Source organism: Rhinolophus sinicus, linkage group LG10, assembly GCF_036562045.2.
Source record: "Rhinolophus sinicus isolate RSC01 linkage group LG10, ASM3656204v1, whole genome shotgun sequence".
Classification (NCBI taxonomy): Eukaryota; Metazoa; Chordata; class Mammalia; order Chiroptera; family Rhinolophidae; genus Rhinolophus; species Rhinolophus sinicus.
The window spans coordinates 6,928,748-6,955,353 of NC_133759.1; the positions used below are offsets into that span (position 1 = coordinate 6,928,748).

A 26,606-nucleotide genomic window follows, 5' to 3' on the forward strand; every position below is an offset into this window, starting at 1 on the left:
CTGGAAAGCAGAGACCACCCTGGGGCTTTCTTGCAGGACAGGTTTGGAGGCAGGGTGTGCAGGCAGCAAATGTTACATTCTAAGTAAAATACCTAGAGGGTAAAACACTCCAATGCCAATTTATTTTTTAAAAGGGTTTTGTGTAATTCTATGGTTGCATTGCCTTTTTTTGGTATAATTGCACAACCTTTGAAAATTACATAAGTTGTATTGATCTAATACTATTAACAGTCATTCAGAAAAAACTTCCCTCCCTCCCAACAACCATCCAGGGGGAATTAAAAGTCCTGAAAAGAGGCCAACTCAACATGGCCGCTTCCATAGTAGAAACAAAAAGCGAAAAGATGAGAAGGAAACAGAAATTGACTAGGAGGTGTGTGTGGCCAGTGTCTCTCAGGAGTGGGGCCCTGGCTGTTGCCTGATGTCGTGAAAGGCAGAGCCTTCAGCATGCAGCATGGCAGCTGGGAGAGCTCGTAGCCACGTCTTCCTCACTCCGGCACGTCCATGCCCCAGCCTAGGTGTCGTGGAAATCCTTCAGCAGGGTTCGCCTCCGCTGCTCTGCTATGTGCATCTGGTTTTCTAAGTCCTGCACCAGGGAAGCAAGAAGGGTGATTGCATGGCCCAGCCTCATGAGCAAGGGGCTGCCAAAGCTACGCCCACGTCAGGGGCTCCGAGAAGTGAAGGCCCTTCCCACCCTTCTCAACACAACAGCAGCTTCCAGGCCACGTTATTAACATGGCAGTGTTCACCTGCCTGCAATAGAGGGTCCAAGAGGACAACTGGCACTTACCCCTCTGTCATAGCTGTCCGCACGCTCCACTTTCCATGACAGGTTTTCGATCTCAGCCTCCAGCTGAGCCTGCTGGTATTCAAACTGTATGGGCAGAGCAGGAGGGTCAAAAGGAGAGGGGGCTGTAGCCGGGCAGGGCCTGCAGATGGAGGGGCAGACGCAGCACCTCAGGCTCGCATGAGCTACAGACAGCCCTGATGCTGTCCTCAGAGAGCAGTGCCAGCCCCTGTACCCGGAGCTAGAACCCAATCAAAGGCTACCTAAAGAGTACAGCCAAATGGCAAGGCCACTGGCTCTCAAACCCCAAAGAAAGGGCAAGAATTTAAGCCACTGAACAGAAAGCTCCCAACATACAGGGAAACAGATGCTGTAAAAACAAGTCAAAAGGGATATCCAGACACTGTACTCCCTGAATACTGCATTTCTTTCCAGCCCTTCTGCAAATCAAGTCTTAAAAATAATCAACCCATTTGACTTAGTAATTGTACATCCAAGCTCTATGCACAAAAGCATTCCTCAGTGCCTTATTTATAATAGTAACAAACAAAAACAATACCCCAAATGATGGTACGCCCATATAATGGAACACTTATGCAACTATTAAAAAATGGTATTCACCAGCCTGGTAAATGACAGCTGCCACAAAAAACTGCTATAGCGATAAAATGTTCTGCACACACACACAACCTTGATTATATACACAGTATTAATTTTGAAAGGCTGAAAAATCCTAACAGTGGCCATTTTTTCTAGTAGGATTATGGATGATGTAAATGTTTTTCTGTTTTTCAACACTGAAACAATAAATGTGAATTACTTTATAATTAGAGGGCGGGGAGACAACTCATATCTAAGAGGAAGAATTAAACAAAGATGTACAAAGTCCACTCGCTTTTAGAGACATGCATGCTGGATATCCTCCCAAAGCATGGGCACTGGCCTCCCAAGTAGCCGTAGACCTTTCCAGTCCACTGCCCTATAAATATGGTCGCATTCAAGGGCTTCAGTGTATCTGCCTTATCATTACCCAAAATGCCAGCACCTGAGACCTATTTTGGAGCTGCCTAGAGAAATGCAATTTGAAAACTGACAGTTGCGTTGATTTTGCGTTCTTCTGGGCACCTCTGAAGGAAAGAGGGCAGAGTGGAGCGAATGCTTTGCCTTACCAGCTTCTTCCTGGGTCCAGACTCCATGTAGTATGCGTACGGGTAGGTGTATTGCAGGGTATATCGACACTGCGATGGGAGACAAGAGAAGGTACCTGTGTCTATGATCCCAACCCATGTGCAACTCAGGTGGCTTTCACAATTCTTACCCCACCATGCAAATAGCTTGGCCCTACACTGGAAGAAAGGAGGCCAACCCAAATAAAGGATTAAGTGGGGGGACAACGTGGGAAAAAATGAAACCAAAGTGGCCACAGAACACCCACAGTTCCTTTTTCACAGATTTATCAGCAGCTGTCTCAGGAGCTGCCTCTTGAGTCGGACATCAAAGTCCACACATTATCTCAGTAACTGTCCAGAGACAGTCCCTTATTTTCCTTTGAGTGATGCATGGATGGGAGAAAGAAGAAAAAGGCTCTAGTTCTGCTCACAGGCAAAGGCAGTGGAGTCTTCCTCCTGAAGCCCTGGGGCACCCAGCTGAGGCCTGGGTCCTGAGTGGGCACAGCTCAGGGAAATGAAGTGTGCAGGGCCGCACAGGGAGCTAAATCCCCTCCCCGCTACAATGGCCCCCACCTTCAGGGGTCTGGGCCTGGCTGGGCCAGGCATTAGACCGGGATCAGAACAGTGAGGGGTACAGACCTTGGCCAAGAGCTTGGCAGCGTTCTGTAGGTACTGCCAGTCGATCCACGTCCCCAGATTATTCATGACCCTCTCCTGAATCTTCTCATGAATCCGCTGGTATGTCTGTGCCTCCAGCTGCAAGCTCTTGTTGTGGTTTTCCCACTACAGGGCACAGAAGGAGAGAGCTGTAACTGTAGAAGGTACAGAGGTCCACAGAGGAGTGCAGAATAGACACGGTGGCTGGCAGGGCACGGCCACAGCTTCAACTAACTTATGGGACTGTGTGTCCTTGAGACTGCAGGAGGGGGGACTTCTCCAGTCCACACGACTAACCCTGCCCAGAGCCGCAGTCTGCCTGCCAGATCATTACGCCCCTCTGGGGCAATAGGGCGCCCACCTTGAGGACTAACAGATCCACTGCTCCACTGTGCTTAGAAACCAAACGTGCCATGCTCTGTGGGCTTCTAAAGGGTCTGCCTGAGAAGACATACCCTCTAATTCTGACTATTAAGATGGCACTGGATGGAAGACTGCCACTGTCCTCTAATCCATCTTTCAAACAAGGTTAGCACCATGTCCTTCTGTGGTGGCCGTGGCTGTCCTGTGGAGCCCAAAAGCCACATGTATGGAGGCAGCAACCTGGGCCCCGGCGGAAGCTCCATTCCCTGACTTGTGTGTGCGCACACTGGCTCTGGCTACCAATCACTGGAAATGCCACCCCAGGAGGCCAACTGGAAGAAGCACGCCCTGGAGGGGCAGATGCAGGAGAGGACACCTACCCGCTCAAAGTAGAACAAGTACTTCTTGAGGGCCTCCCTGGCTTGGGCTTGCTGGCTCTGGTTGACAATGTCGGGGTTCTCCTTGTACCGACTGCACTCATAGTACTCACTGCCGTGGGTCTTCCAATCTCCTAGACACATCCAGCAGAAGTCTGCACAGAACAGAAAAAGAGGCATTTATACCCTCAAGATAAGCCCACATTCTTCCAAAGGCACTGGCAAAGTAGTGGACAGAGATCCTGCTGGGGGGCAGGGGGCGACCCCCTGACCAAGACTTCCCAAGGGTGCCCCTCTTTCCAGAGGAAATGGGAATGTGCACCTCTCATTTTGTCATATCCCACTGTTCCTGTAGCCTGTCCCTGCCAATCTGAACAGCAGCCTATGGATATTCTCAGTTCCATGAGCATATATGCTTTGTACCCTTTTAATCCAATGCAGGCAGATGTTGACTGTATAAAGCCATTAGTCTGCTGTGTCAATGCCACTATGAGAAGCAGAAACTTGTCTGACTGAGGCTCAACTGGTTCTTCAGAACACACATTTGCCCTCCTGACTCCCTCCCACCCTTACAACATCTGTCCTAGAAAGATTTTGTACATGAAACTGGGAATAAAGGCTTCCCCCCTTTTTCTTGTTTTTAAAAAAGCACATTTTTATATAAAATCTACAGCTATTTAGTTAGTTCATACCCAGAATTGTGACTCTGCTTCCACACTGAGGAAGCAAAAAGGGAAAAATAAAGTTCCCTTGTGGATGCTAAATATCCAAACAATTACTGTGATCTAATGAAGAGGGACCAACGACGGTTCTGTGAGTTGTCCAGTATATTGTCTCTGCCAGAGACCTGACAGCGGCAAGCCCTGTTTCCCAGGATTTATTCCTGTAAGTTGGCTCACTGACTTCCCAAAAAAGACTCCTGTAAAATTTAGGAAAACTGAAGCCAAACCCAGAGACCCAGACGTCATTCACTTCTCTTGGGAGCCTTCACTGCACATTGGCAATACTGCTCTCTCCTTAATCAGCTAGGTTATGCTTGTGACTGTTTTAAATACCACTACATTGTTTAGGGTTCTCTATCCAGGTGGTAAAACCACACAGCAACACCAGAGAAGACAGTTAACTCTAGGTAGCCAGGCATGAGGAGACCGTGGCTGCGGAGGGACACACAGGGGACTTCTTAGGTACCAGGAACGTGGGGGCAGTCACTTTGTATTTCTCTTTAGACTCTACGAGTGTCTTACTCACTGTAGATGATACATCTCCCTATAACTCAAACACACACAGAAAGATAGAGAGGGACACATCTGAGGATATCTGCCACTATCCTTAGCCCATATTTCTTCTACACTTCAGAGCTCCCTTCTTAAGACCTTGCATGTCCACTTTGATTACAGTGAGCTCCTGGGAAACACATGAATAGCATTAGATGGGCCCTTACAAAGATAAAGTCTCAGGGCCTCCTGGTCGGCATCCAAACATCCAAACAGCTGTGGGGGAGATCTATCCAGACATACTTTCTACTTGCAAGAATTTTATTTCTTTACTTGATCTGGCAGGAAGAAAGCAAAACAGGTTGTATGTAACCTACTCCTGACAGATGGAGGAGGCCTGAAAGGCCAAATCAAAACTCCTCTAAAGACTACCAAGTTATGGCTTAAATTTGTAATTAATTTTAGTATCTTGCAATAAACTGACAGTTGAAACAAGAAAAAAAACAACCCACTGGGAACTTTATAAAACCTCAAAGGAAAAGTATTATTTTACTATCTCTAGCAGAACCAGGTAACAACCTGCTTTAAAAGGTATCTGGAAGGTAGCACAGAGAAGCCCCATGCTACTTACCTGCCTCGGCAAAAACAGAACATGCTAAAATCTTCTTGGGTGACTGAGGAGCATGAAGGTCTAAGAGTCATCCCCAACTTGATTTCTGACTACATGTGTCAGCAAGATGGCAGTGGGATTACAAGGGGACCAAAAAATATACAGCACGACTATAACTGACCGAGACTGTCCTTTGTTTTGTCACACCACTACAAAAGTACTCACTAAATAAGCAATGGAGACCCATGCACAAGAGACACAGACTGTGCCACTGGGCCTTGAGCACCAAGCCTGGGACTCACCGTGTTTACACTTGGAGCATTGCTGTCAGAGGGAAACAGAAGAGAACATGTTAAGGGCATGCTGACCAAAGGCTCCACGTCACATATGCAAAAGGTACAGGCTTCTGCTCACCATGTGATTGCAGCCTCCGTTCTTCTCAATGCAGATGTTGCACTTGGGACACTGAGGAGACAGAAGGGCGCCATTAGGCTCACGCACCATCAGGCCGCCTCTAAGATAAATTACACAAAGCTCCTGGCACCCGTGCCCAGTAACTCATCGTGCGAGCACTTCTGGGGAGGAGCATCTCCCTTAAATGTGGCGGGTCGCTGAGGCTGGAACAGCAATCCAAGGAAATGAGGTCAGCACGTTTGGCTCTGAAACACTCCAAGCACCAGCTGAGCCCACTAAGTCTTCCACCATCTGTCCTTGCCACAGGCCGCTCAGGTTAAGCACAAGCTGAGTCAACAGAGAGCCTGCCTGCATGGGAGGAATGCCAAAGTGGCACAAGAGCTGCACTAAGTCCTGGTCAGCTTGCCTGGACTTCTGTTCCTAGAAGAGGGCAAGGAGCAACCTCTAAAGTTTGCTCATTCTCATTTGAGAGATGCCTGCAACCCCAGGAAACACTGCTGAGACCAGTCCGATATTGTGCCATGCAGTGGACTTTGGTTAATGATGTCATGGTCACAGCTGTGCTTGTGAATGCATCAACTCAGCGCGTGACCGGTACCGGGTAGTGCCTTGGGTGCCGAGTCATCCAGCGCTCAAGGGGCTGCTGGCCATGCTTTCCCAGGGGAAGTTGCAGAAAAAGAACTGGGCAGGCCTGGGCTTGCGTTAGAGCCTTGCTATTTAGTAGGTGTGGCTATCAACATGGGAAGCTTCAATAAAACCTAGCTTTTTTTCCTAATCAGTTCTCCTAACTTTTCCAGGCATTTCAGCATCTTATTAAAATAAATGCACCAATGCATATGATAAACCGCTGCTAACTCTGCCACGTTTGGGCAAGGGTCTGCAGCCTCCAGCAAGGGCTCCGGGGCCCTGTGTTCTGCTCTCAGATGGCAAGGCCTTGGGCAGCACTAAGGAGGGCAGATCCATGACAGGTAAGATACAGTCCTTACGTCTTTAGTGTGAGCACTAATGTAGTTGGCTGTTTCAGAGTCGTCTGCACACTTCGTGAGCCATTTCCGGATTGTGGCGCAGTCTGTGGGGGCGTGATACATCTGACGACACTTGAAACTTAAAACCAAAAAAGAAAAACACTCAAATAACCGTTAGGTCAGGGTCCCATGTTTTACATTTTCCTTCTGTCCATGCCAACAGATCCTGAATTAAAGCTTTTCAGAGGGAAAGTCACCTATCTAGGCCTTTGAGACCTTTACTTACCCAGGATTATACTGAAATACTGTGAATTTCTTTTCAGTCTAAGCCTTTCTAAGATATACTTTCAACAAACCCAAATGAAATGCTTCTATTGTAAATATCTTGTATGAGGTCAACCTTCCTGAAAGGATGTCATATTCAGAACTCAGCCGCTCAACAGGCATGGTGAGGTGCTCTGAGACGGACACTTGAGCTCAGACCCATGGCAGGACCGAGATCCACTTCTGGGAGCCTTGGTTTATCTCCCAGCCAGATGTGCACAAAGAATGCACGAATGCCAGAACGTGGGCAATGTGCGGGGGCATGATGCAGGTGACGATGCCTGAAACTTCAAATCAGAAAAATCTCCGACAGTCATCGAGCCTGGCTCTTGTGACTTTAATTTCCCTTTTGTCCAAGCCAACAAAAACTTCATGGAGAATAAAGGCTCTTAGGCAGATAGCCTAACACGTGCCCTACGGAAAGAAGTTCACCATGTGGGAAAAAGGATGGAGAGCAAGTACACCCGTAGTTCTTTAACACTTTGGTGAGCCACATACTCCCTCAACAATGCCCTGAAAGGCAGGCACACGTGCATACATGCCACATTTTCCACGTAGTTTTCTGAAGCCCCATGAATCTTCCAGGCAGGCCTTTTCTCTCCCAGCCCCAACCTCACTCAGAGCGGTAGCAGTGGAGCACTGAAGGAGGAGAAGGCATGAGCCCAGGGCTGCTTAGCACCCACACTCACTCTTACCAGAAGACCTCGTTGCACCGATTGCACTGTACTCGGCGAGCTCTGGGCTCCTGTACCTGGATAACCATGGGGCAGTCTGCACCAGGGCACAGCTGGAGCTGGTAATGACTCTGTGAACACACCAAGGAGGAAACATTGAGGTCACCCACTAGTTGCTGCCTCCAAATTAGACCTCCCTGAGTGCTTAAACACCTTCTGTTCTTTCAGCTCATTACTTACATCAAAGTGGCTATAGGAATTCAGGATGATTGTTGTGAAGAGCAAATATTAGGCAGATATTGAAGACCTTTAAATGTTAAGTTAAACTAGGTAGCAACTCACTAGAATGATCTAAGGTTAGATTACAAAACGGAATACAGAATTGTATCTGTGAGAAAAGCACAAAGGGACAAGGGCTGGACAGGAACGTAGCCTAATCAGCTGTGCATAAGACTCTGAGGCTCAATGACCCTCAGGCATCCACCAAAGGCAGCAAACAGCATAAGACACCAGGCATCGTTTATCCCACAGCATGTGCACAAAAAGACGCAAACCGTCAATCAATCCAATAGCTTAGGCATAAAAAAGATGACAACTATGCTGCTGCATGGAACCAGCGAGCCTGAAAAGGTAGCCCAATGCGGAGGAAGCTGGAATCCTGGACAAAACTGACCAGGCTGGAATCCTGGACAAATTTTCAAACTGCACGAGAAACAATACCCCTTCTCTGTGCCGACTCACACAGTAAGCCGAATGGAATGGCAGCTCCTGAGATACGCCTGACTTGTGTCCATCCCCTGGCATACAATAGCTTGTTTAAGCACCTGTGTATAAGGTGGGCATGACTCACCACTCCACAAGAGAAAACCAAGGCTCAGAGAAGTCAAATAATGGGTCGAAGGTTACACAGCGAGGAAGTAAAAGAACGGAAATTCACAGAAATGTCTGTCTGACTCCAGGGCCTGTGTTCTTCACTACCTTCTAGTGGTTTTCAAACTTTTTTAAAGCCATGGAACTCTTTCTTCAAACACCAGTACCTAATCACAGCCTAGACCATAAAGCAACTGTAGTGAGCACCTGATGGAAAGCAGGCCCAGGAAGACAGAGCGCACAGCACCAGGGGCTGGCCGTACCTCCACGTAGTCCCTGAAGAGGTAGCGCCTGTATTTGTCTCTCAGTTCTTCGTTGGGCAACAATGGAAACACAAAATCTTCTGGTGTTCGGAGCAGGCAGTCCTGAGCCATGCAAGAGACTCCTGTTGAACAAAGACAACCTGATGGACAACTGTCCTGTGGAAGACACAACTTATAATAATACATTTGCCCGAGTTCAACTAGTGAATTCATATTCCACATAGAAAACCCCTGAAGCAACAGAATTTCTTCAAACAGAGGGATTAATATATCTGCACAGTGATGCAACTAAAATAGCATCCCAAATTACATATACATACATCACAAATAGCGTCACTAAAAAACATTTAAAAAAATCCTATAGGATTCTTTACTAACAATTTAGTTTTATGATGTTCAATATTATGTGCAAGTGATGACCACCCACATATGAGATTTTTCGGATACAACTAATGTGATGCTAATTTCACTTCAATATCATCAAGTCACAATGTAACAAACACTCCTGTAACCTGATCATCAGGTATTTTTTTTGTTTCTTTTTTAAAATATTTTATTGGGGAAGGGGAACAGGACTTTACTGGGGAATAGTATGTACTTCCAGGACTTTTTTCCAAGTCAAGTTGTTGTCCTTTCAATCTTAGTTGTGGAGGGTGCTGTTCAGCTTCAAGTTGTTGTCCTTTCAGTCTTAGTTGTGGAGGGCGCAGCTCAGCTCCAGGTCCAACTGCCGTTGCTAGTTGCAGGGGGGCAGCCCACCATGCCCACCATCCCTTGCGGGAGTCAAACCGGCAACCTTGTGGTTGAGAGGACACGCTCCAACTAACGGAGCCATCTGGGAGCTCAGCGGCAGCTCAGCTCAAGGTGCCGTGTTCAATCTTAGTTGCAGGGGGCAGAGCCCACCATCCCTTACGGGACTCGAGGAATTGAACTGGCAACCTTGTGGTTGAGAGCCCACTGGCCCATGTGGGAATTGAACCGGCAGCCTTCGGAGTTAGGAGCATCTAACTGCCTGAGCCACTGGACGGGCCCCCCACACCCCCCCATCATCAGATTTAATTTGTGCTGTTACCTAAATCGCAGCAAACTCTCTGGGTGTTTCTAAGTTATGGCTCCTACTTGGGGAATCAAGACAGCATAGGCAGCTTAAAGGACAGTTCTCCCAAGATGTAGCCCTGCACTCACACCAACATTTACATATATGCCCAAACAATAGCCTTAATTTTCTCATTTTGCTCAGGACTGGGGAAAGCTTTGCCACTATTCAGACTGATGTGTTTGAAAACCAATGGTTCTAACAATAAAGTCCTCAATCAGGCTCAGAAAAAAACACCCAGTTGACCTGAGTACTGGAAAGGGCAGAGTCAGAGATAAATACTGTTCATACCAGCCTTTTACAAATTCTATGGCAGACTTACCCACACCCACGCCATCTTTGACAAGTACTGCGCAGTGTTGCTCCCAGCAGCTGCGGCAAAACTGGTGCTGACAGGCCAGAGAGAGTAGGTTTTCCTTCCGCACAAACTGCATACACACTGCACAATGGTGAGGGGGATGGGCTGTGGTGACCTGGGGAGGGGCAGAGCCATGAGTCAAAGAGGAGCCTTCAGTTCCCAGGAGGCCACAGGGGTGCCTTGTGTAGCTAGGTGCATGGGACGCAATCCTGACCCTGTAACAAGGGTCAGAACTCAGCTACAATGTGTGGACTCGGAGTCCCAAGAGTTCTCAGCAGAAGACATCTATCAAGGAGGAGGAGGAGGTGGCATCTGAGCTGGCTTGCAGAATCACTAGGATTCAGAGAGGCAGAGAGAAGGCTAGAATGAGAACTTACAGTAGTTCATAATGCCAGGCTGAAAAGCTCAATATTTCAGAATTGCCAAGGTCCTTAGAGGTCATTCAGTCCAACTTCTTTTGGAGGCTACTGGATTTCTTTTGTAAACTGCCCCCCTTGTAAAACAGCATAGTTGCCTCCCAACAGGTACTACAACCCAATCATAACATTCTTACAGGCTGAGTGAACAAAGCTTCTAACAGCCCACACCGCAGTTTTACTTACCAAAGACAGTGATTTTCCCAAACCAATGTGCCCAAAATACAAAATATTACAGCTTTTACCAAGTTACAACTCATCCTTCACACAACAATGAGATGTCACATACAGTTAATTTAGAGGAACAAGGAAGGCTCCTACTAGGGAAGAGACTCTTCTAGGATGTGGAGGACAAATAACTATAAAGCTTAAACTCCCAGGTCCATGCCATGCTACACAAACTGCCAAAGACAATGACCACCTGGGGACCCAAATCACAACCAATGGAGAAGCCCGCTCCAAATTTACCTTCGGTGCTTGTTAGCTCACTGGAAATGCAAAACACAATTTGAGGACAAGGACCATCCATATTCTCATGTTTACCACGCATGGCTCCTACAAGTTTTCTCTTAAGAGGCTACAGAAGTTCTGTGGTGATCTGAGCCCCAATCCTCCCCCGAGAGCTCTTTCAAGATGGCCCTCATTCATCTGACGAATGTTTGTTAACTCCAAGATACACAGGAAGTTGTTAGGCATTGTAGAATATGGTTCCTACCCTGAAAGCACTTACAGTCTGGTAGGGGAGCTGAAAGATGAGTGACTCACCACAACATACGTATAAAGGTTTAAAGCTAGAACTAGAGGAGCTTGGAGGGGAGACAGGCTTTGTGAGAGACGGCTTAGATTTGGGTCCTTAAAAGTGAGTTGCATTCCCACAAGCAAAGATGGGGACAGGGACTGGACAGCCTAGGCCAGGGAAGGCACACGCAAAGTCAAAGAGGCAGCAGTGAGCTTGGGGACACCAAGGAACCCAGCAGGAATGGAGGGCGGGCTGTGTGTAGTAAGTGCAAAGACAAACGTGAGGCTGAAGAAGGGCCCAGGACTGGCAATGACTTACTCCTCATCTACGAGGAAACTTGTCAAACTACAATGGAAATGAAAGATTTAGGCCTCTATTGGAACACACACCGTAGGCAGGTTGCATTACAAAGCTCGACGGTTCTCAATAGCACGGTACATCAGGCAAGAGCCATGTGCACCACAAGAAGCCTTAGCAAGTAAGAGACACTCACGTGTTTTGATGGATTGGGCTGAACTCGAGCCTCAACGAGCAGCTGAGCAGAATTAGACTTGTATCTACAAAACAAAAAGTAGAAATAAAGGGAATCAGAAACTGAAGATGAACATTTTTACCTCTGAACAAAAACAAAGAGACCAACACGTGCTGTGGTCACACTAAAGTCTCTGTCTTTAACTAGCTTCTCACAGAACCAAGCTTCCTTTTCCCTTAGGACAAACACTTTTTTCACTTTCCATGTTTTAGCTCTCAATTGGTATGAGAATAATAACCCTGATTCAAAGGCACTGAACTATAATAAAAATACTTATGAAAGACCATTTGCAGTTTAAATCCCTTTCTGGAAATATAATCAAATATCTCCATGGCTTCACAACAGGAAAGGATATCTTAAGACAAGGAAAATGTGAAGCATTAAAAAAAAAAAAAAAACCTGACAAAATATGCTACATTTAAAAACTTCAGTTCATCAGGAGACACCCTGAAGTGGAAAGCAAAGCTATGAACTGGAAGATAATTCAATACATATAACTGGCAAAGGACTGATACTCAGAATTAAAAAAACCCCAAAACTCCTAAAAGTCCACTTGAAAAGACAAAACAATAAAAATAGGCAAAAGAGAGAATGGACATTTTACAGAAGAGGAAGCACAAATGGCCATTAAACATATGAAAAGATGCTCAACCTCCTTAATAGTATGGGGCATTGAAATTAAACACAATTAGATGCCATTTATACCCACCAGACTGTGTGACACTCACATACACTGGTGGGCATGTAACATGATACAATCACTTCAGAAAATATTTTGGCATTATCTAGTAAAGGTTTAGAAACACATACCTACAGCCCAGTAACTCTATACCTATAATTAAACCTACAAAAATTGTATGACACTAGGAGTCACATACAGAAGTTTTCAGAGCTGTGTTATTTGTAACAGCAAAACCCCCCCCCCCACAGATGGGTTTTTGAAAACAGGATGAATAGGATGTCATGAAATGTAACCTTGTTAGTGATTTAAAAAGTTGAAAACACATAGCATGATTCTATGTCTGTAAAGGTCTAAAAACATACAACACTGAAAGACATGGAAGGGGGTGTGGCCAGGTGGGAATCACCACCTCGGGCTCCTGAGTAAAGTCAGGGGGTTTCTTATTTGGGTGGACACATTAAGACTTGTGTTTGCTTTATTATTCTTTAAAACCTACACACATCACACGTGTGTGCATGCATGCACACACATTTGTGAAAAAGTATTTCATAATACAAATTTAATTCCTTCTGGAATGAGGTACGGCATAAATACATTTAAAAACAACATCACATGGCAATAAAAGTGCCACAAAAAGCCCGGAAAACTTATTATCAAGGTACCAGGAATCTGAGCAGGGAAGAATTATGTCTTATATATGTGATGTCCTTACTCCACCTTTGACTATTTTTACCTACTTCTCACACTAGTATCCGTAACATCTTTAGCTATCCAAATCTCCATTTCCAAATTAGACTAAAGAGTTTGGACAGTGAGAGATACTCCACTGCCGGAACCTATGTAGCTCCAGAGTTTGGGGTCGCATAACAGTGGTGCAGACGGTGGAAGTTCACCTGGAAGTCTATCTACATGTATTCAGCTCTTGCGTATGGACAGTGAGATGCAGTTAGTGAGTCAGGAACACATTTGCTCTTTCTGAGTGGAATGAACTGTTCCAGCTGGTATGGCCATCCCAGTTGTGTTTAGCCTGGAGAAGAAAGACATGACCTTCCTCTGCAGATAAGTGGAATCACACCAGGCAGAGAAAGGCTGACTCACTGGAGTGTGAAAGGGCAGAATGGTGGCCAGTGTTTCTCACCAGAGGACATTTTGTTCTCCAGGGTTATTTGGCATTGTTTAGAGACATTTTTGATTTCAAGGACTTGGGGATGCAATGACTTGTGTTAAGTAAAGCCTAAGGGTTCTACCAAACTTCTTACAATTCACAGAACAGTTCCCCTACAACAAATAGTTATCTAGCCCAAACTGTCAACAGTGCTGAGGATAAGAAACCCTGAACTAGACAGAAGCATGTGTCTCTGAGTGTGGGGCATAGGGAATGTCGCCAAAGATCCAGGGGGAAGAGAAACTCCTCTTCCTGATAACTTCCAAGGTATCTTAAGATTCCAAGGTCTGTGCCTCAAGAACTCTGGTTCTGGAGATGAGTGGTAAAGCGGCCAACCTTTTCTGAACCTAATACATAGTATGTTATGATGCACGGCTCACTTGATTTTTCCAAAAGAAATAACTGGAGATGTTGGCAAATGTTGTCTAGAAGGGCACTGATTACAAACAAGGGCATAAAAATTTTGAACTTCACTGTCCAACAGTAGAGGTTTAGAAACAGTATGGAACAGCTATATGATGAAATACTGTGCCAGCAATAAAACTGGGGTAGGAAAAATATGCTGAAAAATATATGGGAAAATGTTCACCATATATTGAGAGAAAAAGGAATATATGATATGAAAAAGGAATATATGATAATAATATGATCTAGTGTTTTAAAAATAGAATATGCACATTGTAAGGATATATTCCAAAACATAAACAACAATCACCACTGGGTGGATGGGCAGAGAGAGGAGCTATGGGTGATGCCATCTCTCCGCCACCAAATACCTTACCTGTCCAATATTTCTGCAACTTGCCAGTGGAAATTAACTAATATAAGTTTAGCAACTGAATGAGATACCTAAAAAAAGAAAGAAAGAAATCAAATTATAACTGTAGTTTCTTTCAGAGAGGTCCACATTTTGAGAAATGCATACATTCATGCCTGTAGCAGGCCCAGGCTTGCTTTCCAAATTCTTCCTCTTGGTTCTCTGCTTCGTCTTCTAAGTTCAGACACTTATAATCTTAGTTGATTTCTGGATCGCTCTGATTTTTCTATTTTTGTTTTCATTAATGACCTTTCTAAGAAATTAGCTTGAATTGAAACTTAAACAACACCACCCCATCTACAGTAAACAACAATTCAGCATCCAACCTAAGCAAAAGAGCTATGGGCTCCCTACTGTGGTACATGTTCCCTCCTGCTGCTGTAGGAGGCCACACACGGGAAGCATACTTCTTGTTAGGCCTGTTACTTGCAGAAAATCTTCAGGCTTGGAATTTTTGTATAAATCCGGCAAAACAAACAAAAAAACCCCCGCCCGTTTAAAATCTCTGAATGCCTGGCAACCACAAGCCCCAATTGCAAGGATGACTTAAAAGTCTATGGGCAGATTTTATGGGTATATGCCTACCCATTCTCTCTCTTTTCCCCCCTACATTGTCTTTTAAAGCACACTGGTTATGGCTACCAAAGAGTGCGCTGAGCTAGCGATTCTACTTCTGTAAATTTTTCTGAGGAAATGATAGAGGATATGCGTACCAGTGTTTTACAAGAGTGAAAAATTAGAAATAACCTAAAAGTGCCGAACGAAAAGGATCTAGACAATGTATGACATTCATGCAATGGATTGCTATGTAATCACTGAAAAGGATGGTGCAAGAGTTTACTGACATAGAAAGAAGTTCACTTTTTTTTTTTTTTTTTTTAAGATTTTATTGGGGAAGGGCAACAGGACTTTATTAGGGAACAGTGTGTACTTCCAGGCCTTTTTTCCAAGTCAAGTTGTTGTCTTTTCAATCTTAGTTGTGGAGGGTGCCGTTCAGCTTCAAGTTGTCCTTTCAATCTTAGTTGTGGAGGGCACAGTTCAGCTCCAGGTCCAGTTGCCATTACTAGTTGCAGGGGGCACAGCCCACCATCCCTTGTGGGACTCGAGAAATCAAACTGGCAACCTTGTGGTTGAGATGACGCACTCCAACCAACTGAGCCATCTCGGAGGCAGCTCAGCTCAAGGTGCCGTGTTCAATCTTAGTTGTAGGGGGCGCTGCCCACCATCGACTCGAGGAATCGAACTGGCAACCCTGTGGTTAAGAGCCCACTGGCCCATGTGGGAATCGAACCAGCAGCCTTCAGAGTTAGGAGCATGGAGCCCTAACTGCCTGAGCCACCGGGCCGGCCCAAGAAGTTCACATTTTAACATTAGGTTAAAGTAGCCCGTAGTAAGACAGCATGTACATGTTATAGCCACAGTATCTTGTTAATAATAAGGGAAGTAAGCTAGTTACAGAACAGACCACCCTGAGTGTCAAAACTGAGGCGGGGGCCCACAGAAGATTGGTTAAGTGTTTGGATGTCTCGATCAGTCTTCCCACAGAGACAGCACTGCACAGCAGGAGGGGGCTACTGAACCCAGGAGAAACAAGGAGCACGCTTCAGGCTAGGGAGCGAAGAGCACACACAGAATCTTGGTATGCTGCTCACTGGACCGAGTCTTTAAAAGAGGAACTACCTTTAAGGTAGTATATGCCTGGTCCACAGGTGAGAACTGTGTGGGAAAGACACACAGTGACCAACACGTGATCCCTGCTCCTAGAGATCACGTGATTCCTGAGACAGGTGCACCCCTCCTAACAGTGACCTGTCCCAGAGCACAGTCAGTGTCAAAGGCTACTCAGTGAGTGACGGCCTTCCTGTCCTAAAGCCCAGGAACATCTGGAGGAAACCAAGGACTCAAGACCGCTTACTTCACCAAGGGTGGGGGCCCCCGATTCCCTTCCACGCGAGGCAAGAGGCATCTGACCCAGGCATCCTGCTGTAGTATTTTCTTGTGGAGGCCCACGGAGACTTTAGGCCAAGGATCCCTGAATTATAGCTGACACTTCTAACTATGGCCACAACAAAACTATTCATCCACAACAGACCACTATCACAAAATGAAAACAGAGACAAAACATTTGGTTTAAACTTTAATGACTGCTTGAATGTAGCTTTTGGCTATAAATTTTTTTGAAAAAAACCCTGACAGTGATACTGTTTAGGATGAGCACCTCGCTGGAACCTTTTCTCTCCTCTCTTACCCAATGGGGCTCAGTCAACTGTCCTGACTTCTCAATGTCTCGCCATGCAGTGGCCACCAGGTCCTAGCAAAGGCACTGAGCCACGCGAGAAACCCAGAGGAGTCCTGAACAATTCCAGCACGGGTGGCTCAGATGGAGCTTTGAAGCTAAGAATGGGGTTCAGGCTGCCTCTCACAGATCCACAGAACCCAGAACTGGACTGGACACAGGGTGGCCACTCAACACATGCTGATCATTAAATTACACCAGGTCTTTAATCTCTGTGTATTTTCAAAGTGGAATTTCTCAACCTTCCTGAAAAAATAGAATTTTAACACAATACCTGGTCTGATCACGTGATCTCAACAGCACTAACAGTAGCAACAAAGCCTCAGACTTCGCATACCAGATGCCGCCCACCTATGGAAAACAACATGGCCCTCTGTTGAAACTGAAAATTGTATTGGTGACTACAAGTCCACTAATGACCAACTCAGAATATCCCAGTGGGGTTGAGTTTTGGTGAGAACAGACAATGTGAAGAGAGGATGCATCTAACACTTTATAAAACCGACAGTGGAGTGATGTGAATCTATTCTTTTAATGCCAACAGCCAAGACACACCAATATAAACAAGACAGTAGGCTCACTTGAGCCAGCTGTATGCACCTCCCACCAGCCTTCTGCAGGAGGCGCTACTGTGGGCCACACACCATAGATGGGGGTTGAGAATGGCCCATATCATGTCCACTGTGTATCACAGAAACACGAAGGAATTCTGAGACCATTAATTTAAGCAAAATGCAGTGTAACTGCATCGCACCCAGACCAGGGAAGATCTGTAGGGAAGTCAGGTTCCAAAAGGCTCTCTGAGCAAAAGCAGCACAAGGGAGGAGAAAGAGTGCCTAGAATAATTTACGCTAAAAGGCAGTCCCAGCAGGAAGCCACCCTTTCCCTGATTTGGGTCACAAGAGAAAAGTGACTGACTGCACTCACCCCCAGCAGTCCCAGAGGAAGCAACCTCAGGTGATTTGGGGACAGAAAAGGGGGTGTGTATGTGTGTGTGGGGTGGCCAATACGTACTAAGCCACCTTCAGGGGGCAGGCCAGGGCAAACCTTGTATGTGCTATTTTAAACATTAAAGATAAAAAACTGTCTTTCTCAGAGTGGAAACAGCCGAGCTCTCTCAGGAAAGAAGTACCTGAGTAGTCATACCACTACTGTAATGCTCAATGAGCTAGGCAATCCATTCTGAATCTATTAGAGTCAACACTTCACAACTGGCAAAAAGTGTTCCCCTCTTCTGAAAAGAACGTTTCAGCATCAAGATGAACTCTTGCTGGTCTGTTTCAATGAAGAAACAATCTGTTACTAGGTTATGTACAGTTCACCCTTGAACAACACGGTTTGAACTATGCAGGTTCATTTATATGCGGGGTTTTTCAATGGACCTGTCCAGTTCAAACCCATGCTGTTCAAGGGTCAACTCCAAGATTAGGAATCGAGTATACAGAGGGTCAAATGTAGTTATACTCAAATTTTTGACTACACAGAGATCTGTGCCCCTTCCCCCTGCATTGTTCAAGGGATGACTGTATTATCAAGAAGGACTTAATGAAAAAGTCAAACCTCTTCCAAAAGGAAAATGGATCCAGGGTAGTAATCAACCAGTGAAAGCCAAAAAAGACTAATGACTTAGAGAGGAACACACCTGATCATGTCATGTTCAAGATAAATGTGCAGTTCTATTAGGTCAACATGTAATAGGATTGTTAAGTCTTATTTATTTGAGTTCTTATTCTACTTCTGGAAACACCAAGGAAAAGACTAGAAACTACCCAGTTTCCCCAAAAATAAGACCTAGCTGGACAATCAGCTCTAAGCATCTTTTGAAGCAAAAATTAATACAAGACCCGGTCTTATTTTACTATAAGACACGGTATTATATAATATAAGACCCGATCTTATATTAATTTTTGCTCCAAAAGATGCATTAGAGCTGATCGTCCAGCTAGCGTTTATTTTCGGGGAAACACAGTAAGAACTAGTAAGTTTCTTTATAAAAACATGTAGTCCCAAGTTAATTACTCACAGACTAATCTGAGCCTTTACTCAGAGAGACAGAATCATAGAGGCCACCATTTTCTCCATCTCAGGGGCCAAAGAGAGCCCCTCTCAATAGGAATAGGGGTAACTACTTCTAGCATGCCTACAAATCTCACCCCTTCCTCCACTGCAAACCCTGAGCTGGTGGGACCTGTCTTTGACAGCCACCTTGGACTTTCACAAGATCATGAGTCAAGGACAGTTACAATGAATTTAAACAAAGACTCTCAATAGCAAAGATAAGCTGTTTTCCTATCCCGTACCCCCCCAATCATGTTAAATTACATCTTAAATCTATTCTCAAGAATCATGTTTGATCATTTATGTACTTTAGAAAGTTAGTGCACCTGCCAAAAGCAGAAATAAAAAATCCATAGGTTATTTCTGATTTTAAGTCAATTTGGTTCATAATTTGACAAGATGTTGGTTCAACTGCTGAATTTTAATCTACTCAGAACTGCTGACAGTAGATATACGAAGGTATCCTTTATACATATACAGAAGGCAATATAAACTTCCTTTTGCCAAATTCAACGAACATTTCTCATGCTTTATCTCATTGGTAGAATCTGTCACATTCCCTCTACCTTAACAGCCCTCTTGGTCTCTGTGATGAGTCTCTTACGGCACCTGTTCGGGTCAGGCATACCTCGTTTTATTGCGCTATACAGACAATACATTTTTTACAAATTGAATGTTTGTGGCAATCCTGTGTCGAGCGAGTCTACTGGCGCCATTTTTCAGACAATGGTTAGTATTTTCAACAATAAAGTATTTTCAACGAAGGTATGTACATTTTTAAAGACATAATGCTAGTGCACACTTAATATACTACAGTATAGTATAAACATAACTTTTATATGCACTGGGAAACAAAAAAATTTGTGACGCACTGTATTGCGATATTCGCTTTATTATATTACCTGGAACCAAATCTGCAATATTTCCAAAATATGACTGTATCTAAATGTGCTCTTCCTTCTGTATGCCCAGCTTGGCACTGGGGGCACCATACTCTCACACCTTGCAAGCTAGAACCCTTAGCCTTTTGTCTCACTCCATGTCTGACTCTTCTTACCTCTTCCCCCTCACCCATCACCACCTCTCCACTGCCCAATCTCAGCCCTTCCTTTCTAAGAACTTCCATCAGAAGAGCCTCACTGATCACCTGGACAGCAGAGAGGTACCTTATATCTATTTACATGCCTGACTGCTGTCTGGACCCCCCCCCCCCACTCCACAGTCCTTAGGATGAAGCTTCCTGAAGGCCTGACCCAGCAGGACAATAATAGACAATTCTTACAGAGCTCTTACATCTTGCTAGGTTCAGTTCCCACCCAGTTACAAACCCATCACTGCCCTCCAGGGCCCACAGACAAACCTTAAATAAGCCCTCAGGGAAGAGTCAACAAGAGTCACCGCTGAGCCACGCCCACTCGAATCCATCAATACACCCATAATTCCAGCATCCCCGTGCACTTCCCTAACTGTTCTGTCAAGAATGCCCTTCTTTGTAGCAAATATTTGGAAATTAAGTAATATGCTTCTGTAAAACCTGTGTGTCAAAGAAGAAATCAAAGAGGAAATAGAAAAAGTTTTGAAGTGAATGATAACAAAAATACCACATAACAAAATTTGTGAGATGCAGCTAACATAATGCCTATAGGAAAATTTACAACTGTAAATGTTTACACTAGAAAAGAAAGGTCCAAAATCAATGACATAAGGGCCCACCTTAAGAAGCTAGAAAAAGGGCCGGCCCGGTGGCTCAGGCAGTTGGAGCTCCATGCTCCTTACTCCGAAGGCTGTCGGTTCGATTCCCACATGGGCCAGTGGGCTCTCAACCACAAGGTTGCCAGTTCGATTCCTCAAATCCTGCAAGGGATGGTGGGCAGCGCCCCCTGCAACTAAGATTGAACACAGCACCTTGAGCTGAGCTACCGCTGAGCTCCCAGATGGCTCAATTGGTTGGAGACCGTCCTCTCAACCACAAGGTTGCCGGTTCGACTCCCGCAAGGGATGGTGGGCTGTGCCCCCTGCAACTAGAAAACGGCAACTGGACCTGGAGCTGAGCTGCGCCCTCCACAACTAAGACTGAAAGGACAACTTGAAGCTGAACAGCACCCTCCCCAACTAAGATTGAAAGGACAACAACTTGACTTGGAAAAAAGGCCTGGAAGTACACACTGTTCCCCAATAAAGTCCTGTTCCCCTTCCCCAATAAAATCTTTAAAAAAAAAAAAAAAAATTACCGAAACGGACACAAAATTAAAAAGAATAACTGAACAGCTCTGTATTTATTAAAAACATTGAATTCATGATCAAAAATTGTCTCATAAAATTCCAGGCCCAGAAGATTTTACTGGTGAATTCTATCAATACTAATCTTACACAAACACTTTTGGAAACTAGAGGAAAAATGAAACTTCCTCCAAAGCCATTTTATGAAGTAAACATAGCCTTGATACAAAAATCTGACAAAAATATAACAAATAGATTACAGACCAATATTCCTTATGACTATAGACACAAAAATCAATCTATTTTAGCAAATTAAATCCAGCATTATAGAAAAAGGACAATGCATCATTATCAAGTGACGTTTATCTCGTGAATGGAGAGCTGATTTAACATTTGAAAAATTTTAAAAGTAATTCATCAAATTAACAAAATAAAGCGGGGGAGGGAACAAATAATCATTTCATTGGACGCAGAAAATCCATTTGACAGAATTCAATATTCATTCAAGATAAAAATTCTCATCAAATTAGGAAGAAAAGTAAACTGCCTGAATCTAATACAGGTTGTCTATGAAAAATACACTCAATGATGACATAGTGAATGCTAGTCTCAGAAAAATGGATAACCACTCTCACCATCTTTTTTAACATTATATTGGAAGCCCCAGCCAGGGCAGTAAGGCAACGGGAAAAAAAGATATAAAATAAAAAATAATAAAAGATTGGAAAGGAAAAAACAAATCTGTCTCTATTCCTACATAAAATGACTGTTTATGAAGAAAATCCTAAAAGAATCTACAAAACTACTTCTAGAAGAAATAAATTTAGTAAGGTAACAAAATATAAGATCGACATACATAAATCAAATGTATATCTATACAGCAGCAAACAAATAAAAACTAAAATTTTAAACAGGTGAAATGTAGTTTAATATATTTTATTTAACCCCAAATATCTAAAATATTATTTCAACATGTAATCCACAAAAAAATTGCGTTATTTGACATCCTTTTTAAATCTAAGTCTTCAAAGTCCATTGTATTATTACGGAAATATAGTACATACCAATTAAATCTGGCCATATTTCAAATGCCCAACGCTACATGTAGTCATAGCTACCATATTGGATAACACAGCTATAGACTGCACACGGCAATCAAAAATTAAACAAAATCAAAGCAAGGTTGTTGGGGTTTTCTTGTACAAATTAATAGTTGATCCTAAAAATCTGCAGAAATGTAAAGAATCCAGACTATCCAAAGCAATCTTGAAAGAGCAAAGTTAGAGGACTTATACCATCTGACTTCAACACTTGCTATGAAGCTACAGTAATCAAGCCAGTGGCATAGTGGCTTAAGGACAGGCATATAGATCAATGAAATAGAACAGAGTCTAGAAGTAAACTCATATTTATGGTTAATTTTAAACAGTTGCCAAAGTAACTCAATGGAGGACGGGATAGTCTTTTCAACAAATGGTTCTGGAATAACTAATCATTTTACAAAACAAACAAACAAAACATAGAACAGAGACACTTCATATCACACACAAAAATAACTCAAAATAGTTCACAGACGTAAATGTAAAACTGAAAACTATAAAACTACTACTAGAAAATTTTTGCAACCTTGGTTTAGGCAAAGATTTCTCAGCTGTGACAACAAAACCACAAACCTTAAAAGAAAAATGGATAAATTGGCTTTCTTCAAAATTACTTTTACTCTTCAAAGGCATTATTAAGAAAATGGAAGAGACAAGCCACAGACTGGGAGAAAATAACTGCTAGTCATTTTTTTTTATAAAAGACTTAATTTAGAATATATAAAGAACTCATGCAACTCAGTAAGATGAACCAATTTTTAAAAATGGGCAAAAGACTGGACATTTCACCAAATAGAAGTATGACAACAAATAAGCACAAGAAAAGAGCCTCCGGAGCCGGCCCAGTGGCTCAGGCGGTTGGAGCTCCATGCTCCTAACTCCGAAGGCTGCCGGTTCGATTCCGCATGGGCCAGTGGGCTCTCGACCACAAGGTTGCCAGTTCAATTCCTGCAGTCCCGCAAGGGATAGTGGGCTCTGCCCCCTGCAACTAAGATTGAACACGGCACCTTGAGCTGAGCTGCCTCCCGGATGGCTCAGTTGGTTGGAGCGCGTCCTCTCAACCACAAGGTTGCTAGTCGGACTCCCGCAAGGGATGGTGGGCAGCGCCCCCTGCAACTAGCAATGACAACTGGACCTGGAGCTGAGCTGCGCCCTCCACAACAAAGACTGAAAGGACAACAACTTGACTTGGAAAAAAATGTGGAAGTATACACTGTTCCCCAATAAAGCCCTGTTCCCCTTCCCCAATAAAATCTTAGGAAAAAAAAAAAATTCAAGCTTTGGAGACTCAAATTAGACAGCATAATAAATATTAAAAAAAAAAAAGAGACTCAATCATTCCTCACTAGGGAAATGCAAATTAAACCACAACATGCCACTTCATACTCAGTACAATGATTATAATCCAAAAGACTGACAATACCAAGTTTTAGCAAGGATGCGGAGAGATGGGAACCCATCAGTAATGCTGGTGGGAATGGCAAATAGTAGAGTCACCTCGAAAACAGTTTGGCAGTTTCTTAAAATGCTAAACATACATTTCCCATCTGACCCAGCAATCCCACTCCTAGATATCTACCCAAAAGAAATGAAAACACATGTCCATATAAAGTCCTGGACATGAATGGTCACAGCAGCATATTTCGTAACAGCCCAAAATTGGAAACAACCCAATGTCCATCAACTAATGAATGAATGGATAAACAAAATGTGGTGCATCCATAAAATGGAAAATCATTATTCAGCAATAAAAAGGAAAGCACTACTGACCTGATACAACATGGATGAATCTCAAAAACGTTGTGCTAAGAAGCCAGACACAAAAGACTACATATTGTATGATTCCATTTATATGAAATTTCTGGAAAAGGCAAAACTACAGAAAGAAAAATGATCAGCAGTTGCCTGGGGCTGGGAGTGGGGACTGACTACAAATAAACACAAGGGAACTCTGGGTGATTAGTATGTTCTGTAAGTTAAATTGTGCTGATGGATGCACAGTTGTATAACTTTACTAAAAATCATCTAATGGTATACTTTAAAATGAGCGAATTTTATGAAACATAAATAATACTTCAATAAAGCTACATAAAAACAGATTGGTGGATATACGACAAAGCGTATGTAGCAAAGGTCAGAGACTGTATGATCTAGATGATAAGTATACGGATGCGCACTGTGCAATTCTTTAAACTTCTTTGAATGTTTTAAATTTTTCATAACAGAAGTCGGGGGAAAGTTTGTCAAATTTAATTCAATGACAATCACTTGCATAAACAAATGTCACAGTAAACAAAAGATTGACCCTTACACTACTGCATCAAATAATTCACTTGGACCTTTTACTTACTCCTCAAAACGAAAAATTCAAAGGAGTCTTGAGCAGGTTAAACTGATTATACAACATGAATTTTGGCGTAAGTAGATGAAAACTCTCACATGCATCTGTAATGCTGGTAACTTCACGACACGCTCGCCCTCCCAGACCTCGCCTTACTGCTCCACGGGATGCTCTCCTCCCAGTCTAGTCTGTCAGCTCCTTAAATGTTGCTGTTCCACAAGCTCTCAGGCCTGCCCTCTTCTGATTCCCTGGCGTGTCCCTGAGAAATCACATCCATCCTAATCCTTGGTCAGTGCGACTATAAGCCCCAAAGAATCCCTCTCTTTTCCTGGGAGCTGGGAAAGGAGTGTGACTGATCAAGATGGGGAAGGGAGGGTGTGTAGTGGTACAGGCAACCCCCGTATAACACGGCACTTCTATAACATGGTTTCACTCTAACACGGTTCGAGAATTGGGGAAAATCCTCGTACAACACGGCATCCTAGAACACGGTTTGAGAATTAGAGAAATCCCCGAACAACACGGAGCGTAATAGGAGATTTTAAGAGCAAAAGATATCTCGTTTGAAATTTTTCATTTGAGCGTGGATGCCCTATCAGATTTGACTGCAGAATTTAAAAATTTGTTAGAATTTTAAATCCATTTTGTTCGTGGAGTATTAAGTTCAGAGGATGAAGCTATCTTGTTGCTGATAAAGCCCTGAGTATCTAAATCCAAGGTATTAGCCTTTGCTGGCCACCAGGGGAAAAAAAATCCCTAAACTAGTAGATAAAGCAACTGTCCTAGAAATCACACATTGCACACCTTAGTTATTTTCCTTTAAATACCAACAAGAAAATTATTTGGTTGAAATTATGCCAATGTGCCCCTGATCTTCTATTTGGGCAGGCAACAAAAATCCATATAATAGTTCCAGAAGGAAGGTCAGGGAAAACAGTAAAGTAAGAGAAATGTCCCCATTTATATAATGACCAACATCAGAGAAACGTGGTGGGAAATTGTCCAAATGGCCATAAGAATACCCACCATACACAGTTCTATGTGAATGTACTATGTACTGCTGCAATATCACGGGCTACAAAACATACACAGCCAGGGCAATGACTGGCCCGAGGGGCAAGACATTGCAAAGTACGCCAGTTCAACTGTTAAAAATAAGAGTCTTGCTGGAATAACCAATTTTATTAATTCTTTTAAAATTCTTTTAAATATAAATATCCCCGCCCCAAAATCAGTTAAATACAAGCTATGAGAACTTTATTCTTACAATTATTACGAAAATCTCTTTCAACATTAAGCATTAGTCATCAGTATATGAAACAAATGAGCTCATTACCCCCAGAGACACAGATTATTCAGGGCAAACTGAGGATCTAGGTACTTCTCAAAACATTTACCAGTTACTCACACATGGTTGTGTAGAAGATGGTGATCTGATGCTTATCATTACCTTACCTACTAAAGTTTCGTAAGACTTACTTTCTGAAACAAATGTTAATCTATGCAATTCTGCTACTCGTACTCTGAACTATTATCTCCTGTATCCACCCCACCCCTCCTTTCTAATTCTTAGCAGTCCGTAAATACACATATGTTAGAAAACAAAGTAAATGCATCAAATGTGTCCAAATGATGCAACGTATACTTAAGTTTGATTCCAAGCTACAGGGCCATTCAGCCAGTCTGGAGGAAATGGTGGTTAACAACAGCTCACATTTAGCTTTAATTGGGGGGATTCCACTTGGAACTGATAGTAAGGCTCACCTTTAGGACAGAGGCTAAGCTGGTCATGTGGTCATTGAGGGCACCCTCGGACTCCTTGTAGGTCAAGCAGGTGAACTGGTACTCCTCAGGATCAAAAGCGTCGGCCCCCTGCTGCTCCACATCGCTGGCTACTCCCACGTAATAGTCTTCTATGTCACCAGGGTCCTCGTCCTCTTCCTCTTCCTCACAATTGGGGTCATAGTCCTCCTCATTGCTATCAGACCCCTGGCTATTCATGTCCACGGACATCTTAGCATCCAGCCAAGTTGCAGATCAGGAAAGCAGGGTTTTTCCCCTCCCCCCAAACTTCACCACTTTCTCAAATGCATTCGTGTTTT

At 43.7% G+C, this 26,606-nt stretch overlaps 1 protein-coding gene across 2 annotated transcripts; it reads right to left on the reverse strand.

Annotated features, from left to right (window-relative positions):
• Positions 1–100: 100 nt before the first annotated feature.
• ARIH2 (ariadne RBR E3 ubiquitin protein ligase 2) lies at positions 101–26,606 on the reverse strand. Of its 2 annotated transcripts, none has more exons than XR_012489569.1 (14): positions 26,269–26,606; positions 14,454–14,521; positions 11,787–11,850; positions 10,103–10,253; positions 8,688–8,809; positions 7,576–7,685; positions 6,578–6,695; positions 5,592–5,642; positions 5,480–5,501; positions 3,357–3,508; positions 2,596–2,739; positions 1,957–2,025; positions 791–929; positions 101–586 (listed from the first exon to the last, which is right to left on the reverse strand). XR_012489569.1 is itself a non-coding variant. In XM_019723911.2 (14 exons), exons 1-14 carry the CDS (start codon positions 26,515–26,517, stop codon positions 515–517), a joined length of 1,476 nt encoding a protein of 491 aa, XP_019579470.1. In that variant the 5' UTR covers positions 26,518–26,604; the 3' UTR covers positions 101–514. The 2 variants fall into 2 exon arrangements, 1 of the variants encoding a protein (XP_019579470.1); XM_019723911.2 differs by having other exon boundaries at positions 791–874; positions 26,269–26,604.